At 25.8% G+C, this 12979-nt stretch overlaps 1 protein-coding gene across 1 annotated transcript; it reads left to right on the top strand.

The window, feature by feature from the left end:
- Nucleotides 1–8018: 8018 nt before the first annotated feature.
- Nucleotides 8019–12157, top strand: LOC114127195 (uncharacterized). Its single transcript, XM_027991370.2, has 4 exons — nucleotides 8019–8270; nucleotides 10196–10359; nucleotides 10439–10567; nucleotides 11393–12157. The coding sequence occupies exons 1-4, from the start codon at nucleotides 8143–8145 to the stop codon at nucleotides 11887–11889; spliced, it is 918 nt and encodes a 305-aa protein (XP_027847171.2). The 5' UTR covers nucleotides 8019–8142; the 3' UTR covers nucleotides 11890–12157.
- Nucleotides 12158–12979: the final 822 nt, after the last annotated feature.

Below are 12979 nucleotides of genomic sequence, written 5' to 3'. Positions count from 1 at the left end.
AAGTAAAATATATATTATAAAATATAATATTGTTATCAAGTCAGATTAAATAGGAGTCAAAAAATGAGGTGACACGTCCCTGAGTCCCACACACGTCATATTTATTCGTCAGCCTAATGTTTTATCAAATGGTTGTTTATACATTTCTTAATACAAAAAAACAATAATACAATTTTATTAATAAATTAAATTTAAATAAAAATGTTTTTCATAAATATGACGCCAAATATAAAAGTTCACCAAACGTGCTCGAACCATCAATTTTTTTTTCAATAATGTAGTTATTCAAGATCTGATTTTTTGAAATTTTTAAAAATAATTATTGAAACCATATCTTAAATCCTTGAGATTTTTGTACTTAAATCTAACCTAACCTAAAACAAATTACTGTTTTTTCACACCTCAACATTTTTAGTTTTATAGTTTTGTACAGTAAATTATTTAGTAGATAATATTTCTAAAAATTTGGCCTCATCAAAATGTTAACAAATATTGTTATAATATCTTAAATATATTATATTAAATCACCATAGTTATACTATATTTATATTTTAAAAAATTTAATCGTTAACATTTTTAATTAGATACATAAAAAATTTCAAAAAAATGTCCACTTAACAATGTACAATGAAAAACGCGTTCTTATTTGAAAAATAAAAGCTTGCACTAACACAAAACACTCCTTAAGTAGGTAGTATACAAAGTTAAAATAAGCCTAGAAAAAACCTCAATAATCTGTAAATATGGTTTTTAAGCATATTTAAAAATTTAAATAAAATCATTAGTAAATATAAATGGGAGTAAACATTCTTGGTGAAGGTTAGGTTAGGTTAGGTACATTTACATATTCTACAATTTAAACAATTATATGTATTTTTGTGTACGATTTTAGTATTTTGGTTTAAATTCAATAACCATAAAATTGTTGATAACTATAAATTTATGTGAAGGAATTCGAATAAATTTTACATAATACTGAAACATTTGTTAGGGATAGAACTGTGTTTTTGAATTTATTTTAATCTAAATAGATTCACAACCAACTATAATAATATTATCGGTTTTTGGGTCTCTAGAAGACTTAATTCGAGCTTGATTGTTGTTATATACTCGTGTTGTATAATATTGTAATATGCTGTACCATACCTATTTAAAACTCAGAACAAACTCGATTCATGTATATTATAATTTATATGAGTTATTAGTTATCACATTATATAGCTCACAAGAAAAACTGAATGTTTAAACAACTTACTATAACGCACTATAAGGGATTGAAATTTTTAAAACGTTTTAATTCGGTATACACACCAACTATTCGCTGCACTCACCGATATATAATAATATATATCTGTGTCTGCACTTCAGTAGGTATAAATATACATAGAGCATATCCAAAAATAACTCTCTAATTTGTGAAACTGATAAAGATCAAACCAAGTCAAATATCAAAAAATATTTTTACTTATAATTTGTACATAAAATATCATTTTATACACATTTTTTAAAAATTAATATCACCTAAGTGGTGGACCTCATTTCCAAGCCTTTCTCACTACTGTAAATATATATATTATAACCGATAATTTTTTGATTGATCCCATTCCGCGTATAATACTTGCTGCTGTATTTTCAAAAAAATCCAGAATTTTTATTTTTACAAACGTACGATATTTAAGTTACAGATTATTGAAACATAATATTATTACCTCCAAAATATTATCCACGATGTTTCCATTGATGGACGTTTAAATTTTACAATGGATCACTTCACACAAATATTTTAAAATATCCTAATAACTCAATAAAAGATCATCCGACCACTACATAATGTGTTAACCATCATCGGTCACTACACTTCTACACTTTACACGAACTGTACCAGCAACTCAGGTTGTTTTGAAACATATTAAAATATTGTCAGCCTATATACATAGTAAATCGCTTCCGGTGGACTTGCGACCTAACTTCCTTAAAACGCTTGAACTCTTTTCAAAAAATTTTATCAGAATAGATTTACTCGTTAGTTTAAGTTCACTTAAATTTGACACGTGTAGATATCAATTTCATTTTAGTAACAATAAAATTAAATAAAAATGCACTACTGTTTTAATATTTTAATACTTTTACATAATATGAAGCCAATAAAATGTGTTTTAGTTGAAAAATGATAGTAAGAATTGCCATTATAACTTAATAATAATAATAATAATAATAATATTGAATAATTCACGAGAAATAAATGACTCGACATAGATACCACAGTTGTGTCAATTAATTTTTATTAAATAAATTATGATATACATGCATGTGATAGAAGTAGGTATATTTATAATAGGTACCTATACGATTTTTTTTCAATCATAAGTTTTCGAATATATTCAAATTAAAAATTCGTCGTATCCATAATGGATGTAAAGTATATTTACAATATTCATTCTAGGAATCATGAAATATGTAGATTGTAGGTACATATCATTATTTCTATTATACCTATTAATTTTTTATTATCTTTCTTTTTATTTAGTATTGTTGAAGTTCAACATGCGTGATACATATTCAAAAATATCCTGACTTTTGAATAACTTTTTCATAAAGCTATTATAACAGTACCTTAAATACTTTATATTAATTATTTTTACTATCCAAAAAAACTAAAAATAATATATTATATAATATAGTGAAATAAAATAACAAATAATTCTTGTAAATAGGATTATTATTACAAATAATACACGTATAATATAACGATATTGTTAGAAACGTTTTATTTTTAAGACCAATTATTACGGTGGATATGAATTTTTCACAATATAAATTAATCGCCTGTGTCGGCTATATCGTCGGCAAGACTCATTGGCTTTTAAACATTTAAACATAACAGTACGTTGCTAAACAAATTTTGAAATCACAGTGGCAAAGAATCCAAAAGTTAAACTTCGTTCATAAAAAACGTATCGCAGCCAAATTTGTGCTCCAAAACAAACAGACGAATATCTACTCCAGTCGCACTCATAAAATAAACATTGAATAATAATATTATATTATATACGATATTCATATGCGTTCATGTCACAAAATTATAATAATATACACTGCAAGTTAGTAGACGTAATCGAATAAAATATATGGTATTGCGATATTACATTAAAACGGTTTTCTGCTGCTATATTATGATGTATTACACAGTACAGCATTACATGATTATTGTGTCGTTATTATTTCATAAAAACGCTGAGTTTGATTAGGTATGTCGTCAATCCTTCGGATGTGACATATACTATGTATACAGGTACACGACAATATTATTATATAATTATTACGTGATATCCGACTATCCCGCGCGCGACGCGACGACGATAACGATTAAAAAAACTCATGAGACAGCGTGTTGTTTTCGAAAATCTGTGCGCACAGCGTCTATAACTACCGTATATACTATAATCACATAAGCTCATCCGTCGCTCAACAATTACACACTTAAAATTATTATATAAAATTTACATCATTACGAATATAATATTATGTAGGGATCTACATATAGTGCTTACCGATATTCTGTACCACCTTCAACCTTCTGTCACAAATATATGGCCATGTAGGTTCAACTACATATTTTGTCTTACGTCTCCGTAGAGCTTATTGTCACCCAATCACTCTTTTACTCGCATCCGATATTTTCTAGACCGACAATCCACTGTTTCTGACTCTGAGTCACCTCTCTTCATAAAATTACTAAACCGTCTCAAACTATTCTTTCCAATTTTGTCAACTTATGTGCAAACTTATAAATATAAATACTTTTATAAATAACTATGATAAAAAAACACAAATAACGAGTATGATATGTCTGAACAGCTATATTATAAAAGCTATTTTAATAATAGGTTGAATTACAAAAAAAACATAGCTGAAGATGACTTGTTATTCATTCCTGTGCTTATCACCACATTTTGGGCTTCGACCCCCCCCCCTCCCAAAAAAAACGCACACAATGAATTTAACATTACTAATACCTTTATGAAGTTGATATTATCAATGAGTAGATCACCACATAGAAATCTCTCTATTCCCGTTTATTTATAACTTAACATCCAAAATACTTATTGTAAAAGTAACTTAGGTGCATATTGTATTTTATTCGAAAAAAAACTGTAATAATAATACATTTTCGATCGTTTGTCCAATACGATATTAACTTCAACCCATAACATACGCGGAATAGTAGGTACCTACCGACTACCACACTTCAAATCAAACGGTTCACTGACGTTAGGCCTAACCGGTATAAGACATAGGTACCTATACTAGTGTATCTATTGACTATTACTATGCCACTGATTAGAAAAAAAAAACAAAATTCCAAGCATAAGATTATTATACTTCGAAAAATTATAATACAACTGCTATTTGTGTAATAATATATTTATATTTGTACATAATACGCTAGTATACGAATAAAGCATAATATTGTCTTCCATTAAGAAAAATAATTTTTGTTTTTATTTTGTGTAGATTATTTATTTTATAGGTACTTACTAAATATTCGTGCCTGATATAGTATAATCGACTTGTGTATTTGACTTGTAAATTATAATACCTATAGTGGTTGTTTGAAAGAAAAAAATAAGCGCTCAAACGATTTTTGTTATTATATATATTTTATTATATTATGTATATTGTATTATATTATATTCAGTCTACAGTCCCAACCATAACGTGGAATTTCAAATGAAAAATAGTAATAATTGTGGTCGTAGTTTCTTTGGGTGACTTGTTGTAGGACACAAAAAGTTCATCATTAAACTGTACTGAATATTTTAGTTTGTAATTTATTCGTATTATTATAGTACCTATATTAATTATGTTACATTCCTTTAACCTTATTAATTATTATAATTGTTAAATTGTATCAATATAATATATAGTAATATTACAATACCGTCAATACCTAATGAATATCTATATTAATAAATTGAATGTACCTATATTATAGTTTAGACGCGATTCAGAAACAACAATACCAATAATATTAGGTATACATTATTACCTGTATTGATTTATACCCATGAAAATTATTAATAATTATTATACGTATGTACATATACCTATTAAGTTGTTCCATTTGAATTTATTTTTTTAATAAATTGTATTGACTATTATGTATATTATATCATACAATGTATAATAATAACAACAACACTATGTTATATGGTATTGTTCAAAATTTGAGTACATAAATTATTTTATAATTACTTAAAATAATATCTTAAACAACATGACAATATTATAAAAAAATATATATATAATGTGTTAATATACCTATTAGATTATCGTTATGTATACGAAACGACACTATAAGTGCGTTTTCAAGTCATTATTATGATATTAATGTTATTATTATATTGTATATTATTATTATTATTCTTTTTTTTTTGTTGTTGTTTATATTTTTGGATCATTGTTTAAAATATTTGGCATTTGTTATTGTAATTATTATTATTTGTCAATGTATAGTGGTCATTATTCGATTCATATATAGTCTAATATCGATGTATAAAATATAAACACGTGCGAAGTGAGAAACATAATTATATACAATATATGTAATATGTGTACACCATATTTAAATTATTTAAATAATTTTAAAAAGCAATATTATGCGTGGTAAAGACGTATTGTAATATACCAGGAGGAATCTATAAAAAAAATCCATCGCGAAAAAAACCTGAGTAACAGTGTATCTACTACTTTTTTATTATCTTATAACTTATAATTAACAGCTAATTTATCCATGATAATTAATTGTACTATTAACTCTAAAATAATGAGTTATTTTTTATGATTAGGACTGGGATTTAAATGGCCTAAATAATCATAAAAAATGTAAAATGACTTAAAAACTCAAAAAATTCATTAAATGATATTTATTATAGCTTAAAAATTGAAAAAAAATGTATTATTTTTTATTTTTATAGTATTTAATATTTATTACTGGTATAGTTCTGGACGTACTAATTGGTTAATAATTCAGTAATACTTATCTGAGGCCTAGCTATGATAAAATTGTTATTGACGATAACTTTTCGTGATATATAATTTATTATTCGTACCGTTGGCAGTTTGCCGAAGTCTCTTGTTGATCGCAACAATTTTCGTTCATGTTATGAACAAATTGTGAAAAATGGTCTAAAAACTAAGGAAATTCACTAAAATTGACAAAAAAAATGTAAAATAAACATTACTTTAAAATGATCAGTATCACTCAAAACACATTTTATACTTAAGGACCAACGTTACAAAATACCAGAAAATATGTCTGCGTCAAAATCCCAGCCCTAATTATAATTAATCTATTACAAAAGATTTTTATATTTTTGATCCCTAAAGTTCTACTAAATTAAAAATACAATAAAATCTTTTTATATTAAAAAGTTATATTTTCAGGTATATTATATAATATTTGACATTAAGCATCTTGTAGGTAGGTACACCTACTTCACCTACACTATATTAGAATTTAAGTGGTTGACGTTTTTTTAAAAAGTTAATAGTTTTTAATGTAATGAGTAGGATTTTAATTTTTTAACATATTATGTTAAAATAAATTCTGCAGTATATACAATATACATACAACCTAAAATTTAATAAGTACATTATTTTAATTTATGACGTTTTTGCCGATTTATTCCTAAAGAAATTTTCTTAAAAACATATTTTCTAATATTAAGATATCAACTCTTAAGTCTTAATTCTTACATAAAATACTTTCAGTCTTTTTAAGTCTACACATTTATCTCCGATACTTTAGTATTTTAGACCTTGGTGTTAAAAATTTTAAGTAGTGACTAACGAGATACTATCTCTCCTATATTATCTTCTATTTTCTATACTATGCTAATTGCTAATAAATTATTGAAGTAATAACTAAATTAGTTTTACTTGTTGAAGCCAATTACCGAGTATCAACTATTTATAATTCATATAATAAATTATGTGGATAACGTTTCGATAGTCGATAGGTACTTACTCGGAATCTTAGCCCATGCCATTTCCCCATTATTATACTCATCTTCAAATAGTGGTGAGCAGTGAGCATTGAGCAGTGAAAGTTAGATTAATAACACTATAGTTGTATAATAGCGATCATTAGATCTCAGATTATAAAAAAATTGTGATTAACGAATTTTGATTTTTTTAGCTACAATAGATCTACTTGTGAAAAACCTTGTGTTAAATTTTCAAGTTTTTTTAGGCATCAAAATTTTTCTATTGACACTTCAAAAGAAAATTGAACAACATTTTTTGATTTATAATTAATGTTTTGTTTTGTACTGTGAAAAGACCATTGATAAAATGTTTGTATTTGTAAAGTAATTCAAAATTTGACGATTTGACTCCTATTCGTAATTTTCGTAGGGTATTTCTCATTTCAGAAGAACTTGGTAACTTGGAAGTTTTTCAGTACCTACCTATCCGTATTTGACTCGAGTTCAAAAATTCTTCTTTGTACATGATGTTGATTTTATGACTAATTTATTTATATTAAATGTTCTAAAATCTAATTTATTTTATTTTTTTAAAATTAAAATTACAAATTGAAAGAATATGATATATTTCTTAATAATATTTTTTATTTTTATTTATACTTGTAGACATTTCTAATTTGGTTCAAGTTTCGGCCGGTTTGAACACAGTTTGATCCCACCAACCGCCAAGTCATTAAATAACGATTATTTTACTATTTTAACTTCAACTAATATGTAAATTGGTCTTTGACTAGAATGAAAAATTCATATACCTACTCAAAAATCATAATGTAACTTTTTAAAAACTTACAATACCGGATAATTGGTATTAATTTAAATTTTTTATTTGAGATTAGAATTCAAACTCTGAATATTACGAGTATCAGTTATAATTTCTTATCACATGGCCAAACTGTCCCATCCCCATTAATTTTGAGTTGTTTATTGGTAACACTGTTTTGTAATAGATTTCGATCTGTTTGCTATCAAATTTATACGAGTGTCCGAGTATGCCCTATGTGGTGAGAAAGTTAATAATATAGTATTTGATTTTTTTAAATTTGAAAAGCGTTTGTTTTATGTTTTACTTACCTGTTTTTTTCCTGTTGAAAGTATGACAGAAGACATAGTATATCAAAGCACTGGCACTAAATGTGCGCTTAGTTTTTGTAAAAACATTTATACGGAAAATGGTGAAGAAGGTCAAATATTGTTTTTCAATTTTCCTGAAGATCCAGTAAGGTAAGAAAGTTATAGATAATATTAAATTATACAAAGATGTTAGGAAATTCATTGCATTCAATTTAAGATACATTTTCAAAGAGCACACTAGTTACCAAAGTGGTTTTATACAATTAAAGTTGTTCTATCCTCATAACTGTTAATATTAAGTTAATTGACATTATTTATTTTTTATTCTTTTAATGTTTGTGATTAAACCCCAGAATATATTAAACTATACTGTTTAAACTATAATAATATAGAACAATAACTATAATGCAACAATACGACAAATATTAGTTATAAATAAAATGATAACAAAAAAAATAAATAATATTAAAATTAATTTCAATGAATTTGAATTTATAATGTTTTTCTTCAGACTGAAACCACCGTACCCACAAGTTACAACCTCATAGTATAAGACGTATAAGTACCTAATTTAACCATGCTGGTAATCAATAAACTATAAATTCTATAGTTCCATCACATATTCCGTTCACTGGGGTATAGTATAGTGTCTTATCGATATTTTTATTTTTATCTAAGATCTAAAAAGTAAGAATATATTTTTTTATTTCATATTTGCGATTAACAATGGAATAGATAACGATATACTAGAATGCAGACTGGAAATAGACTCGTCTATTTTAAGGATTCTACAAAAAGAAAAATTCGGAAAAAACTACATTTTTTTTCGATTGTATATTGTATGAACTCGCGACCACATGTGTGAATTTGCTGAAATTTGGCAAACATGTAGAGTACGGATAACAATAATACTCTGAACCACGCTCATATTAACGTTTGTCGTTTGTTAGTTCAGCTGTAAAACATAAAAAAAAAATTATAATCAAAACGTTTTTCGAGTCAACTAATGTCGCTAGTTAATAGTAATGTATATAAACGAAATGTTTTGTTCCTCAGTTGTTGTAGGGAACAGGAAAACGTATTATAGGCATTAGGTTAGTACTGTCAGTGGTGTCCGCGCTTTCGTATTTATTATCTTTCATTTTGGCGGTAATTATTATCTTTAAACATGATAACAATATGGCAGTCGTTAACATTCATAGATAACATGTTCTTTAGTATCATACATTCATAGACCTGTGGCCGTGTGGCCCACATGACCACATTTACTGTATGTTTAGCACATCGATATCTATATATAACTTACTAGACGGCGAAGTACCGCTATCAATTGAAGCCTGCTTTTTCGGTTAGCATTACATGGTATTTTATATGGTAAATATAATTAATTATGATGTACCTATTGTATTTTATAATGTTTAAACCTGTTGTTTAAAAAAAAAAAAAAAAAATATTTTTTATTAAAATCATTTTTCATTCATTACTATAATATCTTACCATTGAAAATGGTGATGGAAGTTTTTAACAAAATCATTTTATTCCACCATAATATTATGACTTAAACAATATTGACCTCAAAAATAATAAAGCTACATTTTAAAATAAGCTGATAAAAGTATATAATAAGTCCTGTAAGAATAAATAATAAACTTTAATTAAAAAAAAAAAGTATGTTTAAAACATACTACAGTTTGGTTAAAATAATTTAGGTTTAAGTTTGTTTAATTAAGAAAAAAAACTTATGTTTTGAATCAATACTTAAATATCAAGACTTCATATTCACTATGGACACAATTTAAAAAGCATTAAGGAAAAATATCATCGCTGGAGAAAGATAGGCAGCAATTAATCAATTTCTTATGTATTGCAAAACATTAATTAATAGTGAAAACAATTATTCTATAACCAATTTAGAATGTTTAGTTATAATTTTCAGTGTAAAATAATTTACACCATATTTGTACAACAGGAAATTAATTTATAATCGTTCATTAATATTGTATATTTAATCAATGACCCGAAGAATTTACTATCTACTAATTATTAATTTTTAAAATACTTGTAATTATTTATAGATTTGCAATTTGGGTCGAGAACTGTGAAACAAAATACTTGCCAAAGGGAGGCCTTCAAAATTTAAAAAAAAAACATAAATTATGTTCTATGCATTTTGAAGACCGAATGTTCAATTTTCAAAAGAATAGTCTCTTATCTAATGCAGTACCAACATTATTTAAAGGTTAGTTTGAAATATTCATTTGTATGACTTAACATACATATTTATTATGTAATATTAATTGTGAATCTTGTATTTTTAGATAAATTTCCAGTAATAACATCAGTTACATCTCAAACGAGTCAAAGTGCTTATGAAACTATTGTAGTAGATGATGACAAAATCCCACCACCTATCCCAATTGATGCTATGCCATCTTGTTCAAAATATGGTATATTTTAATTAAAATTTATTTTACTATTTGTACATTATTCAACTTAAGAGTACGTTATACTTTGATATGTTATTTCTGTCTTACACACATAGCAAATTTTCATTTATCAGTTTCAATAGTGTGCTTTTGGTTTTGATACTAGAGTGCATTGACCATTTGTACAATTTAAAGCTAAGATTAATATCTAGGGCCCCATAATGCAGGCTTTTATTGATATTATTATTTTAAGTAAATTATTTAATTATGACCTTTTTGAAACTACATTTTAAAATGATCATAACTTACTTTAAAGTAATAATATTAATAAAAGGCTACATAGGACCTTAGATAATAAACTTATCTTTAAATTTTATAATAGTTCAATTCATTCTTATATTATAATTAACAGCACACTTGAAATTGGTGAACAAACATTTGTTGTCATACATGTGTAAGATGAAGACTTCACTATAGCAGGTGCAAAGTCCTCTTAAAGAGTATTATCTTAAGAGTTCACTAGGAACCAGACAAAAACATATTTTATTCTACGCATACTGCTCCCACTTCCGGTTTGGTGGCATTGCCTCTACTCTCTCACTCATAACTCAGCCTTTTCGTTAAACTTCTACCTCCTGTTGCTATCATGATAGTAATAGCATATGATCATATAAAGGTTGTTTAATGATCATTTCTGAACTATAAATTTGGCAGGTCAGGCAATGCTCACTGGTAATTTGTGTATCCATTAATTGGTGTATTCATAAGTTGAATAGATTATAGTAATTAATTATGATTAATTGGAATGTAAAATGTTTATAATTATTTGAAAACAATTTATTTTAGATCAATATATAAGCCAAAACTTGTTTAGTGTATCAGCTACTGGACTTGTAAAAAATTCAGTAAGTCTTCAAACTCCAGCTTATTTATCAGCTAAATCTCCACGTAAACTTAAACTCAAAGAGCGACTATCTGAAGAAATTATTATAAAGAAGCAATTAGAAAAAACTGTCATTGAATTAAAAAAACAAATAGAAGAAACTAACACTGAAAGTAATTGTATCAAATTGTGTGAAATGTATTTACCTCCAACAATGTTTATGTTGGTAAAAAATCATTTGTTGAACAAAAATAAATCACCGAATGGTCAAAGACATCCAAATGAAATAATAGAATTCGCAAATACAGTTCGTCATCTTGGACCCAAAACTTATAATTTTCTTCAGAAATATTTTACCCTTCCTCATTTGCGTACTTTGAGGAAAAAAACAACTGTTCATCAAATTGACAAAAATATTCAAAATTTAGTTCAAAATGACCATAAGTACAGTAAAATTTAATAGTATTAAAAACTAATTTTTTTACATTGTTATCAAAGACTGAGTTGAGGTTAAACAAAAATATAATTATGTAATGAACTCTATTAATTAATTTTATACTTACTGTATTATAATTTTTTTATGTACAAATTGTTTAGTTTTTAAATTTAATAAAGTGAATTATGTGTAAATTTATTGAACTCACTTTTTATTTGTTTGATATGATATAAACTAAATTTAAACTATATTGTTTAATAAAATGTAATACATAATATTTTTTTCTTAGTTTTGTGACTTTTATGTTTTATTTTCTTCATATTATACTTATACCCAAGTACCGAGTAACAATCAGTTCTCATGAGATAACACCTGTTTGTCATCTTCACCGAGGCACCGAGTTAATTATACAATATACTATTTACATAAGTCCAAATTTGATTTGGGTCTGCATAACATGTCACTTGTTTACCCATATTATGATATTGTTATTAAATTATAATTTCTAATTTTTAAACATAGAATTTAAATAATTAAATAATTTATGTTAATTCATAAAAACAAATTAGTTTCTTAAACTTCGTTATTACTACTTATTAAAATTATAAAAATAATGTTAATAAAAAAATTTAGTATATAAAAAAAATAATAATATAAAATAAAATCTGGTTCAAAAACAGCTGTAGTTGGTTTAAAATTGCCTTATGGCTCTAAAAAGTGTCATTATTTGAAAACTAAGTGTTTTCTTAAATGAGTTACCGATATAAATATATACATGTTAAATAATGACAAAATGTTTACCTATGTAACATATTATATTGTTATTCCATTTGTTTCTATAGCCATAATAGTCTAAGGCCGTGGCCATAATATACACTTAACAATAATAGTGATAAATAATGATAATTCATCAGGTTTTAATTAGATCATATATTATGATCTAAGGGTTTTTAGTTTTTACCTCGCATAGGTAAAAATAATTTCACTCGTCCAAACAGTACAAAATAATGATAATCGCCCAAACAGACTATTATTTTTTGGTCAAAATTATAACCTTCGTCCAAACGACCACCGCCCTAATTCGTCACAACTAATTTCTCGGAAATGATGTGTG

This window comes from Aphis gossypii, chromosome 1 (genome assembly GCF_020184175.1).
Source record: "Aphis gossypii isolate Hap1 chromosome 1, ASM2018417v2, whole genome shotgun sequence".
Lineage (NCBI taxonomy): Eukaryota > Metazoa > Arthropoda > Insecta > Hemiptera > Aphididae > Aphis > Aphis gossypii.
This window is presented reverse-complemented; position numbering and strand designations above follow the sequence as displayed.

Excerpts from the sequence above, each read along its gene's own strand:
- LOC114127195 (XM_027991370.2), top strand. The coding sequence starts at position 8,143 with ATGACAGAAGACATAGTATATCAAAGCACTGGCACTAAATGTGCGCTT. Across the intron at positions 8,271-10,195 it reads TTTCCTGAAGATCCAGTAAG|ATTTGCAATTTGGGTCGAGA; the intron begins GTAAGAAAGTTA and ends AATTATTTATAG. Across the intron at positions 10,360-10,438 it reads AGTACCAACATTATTTAAAG|ATAAATTTCCAGTAATAACA; the intron begins GTTAGTTTGAAA and ends TTGTATTTTTAG.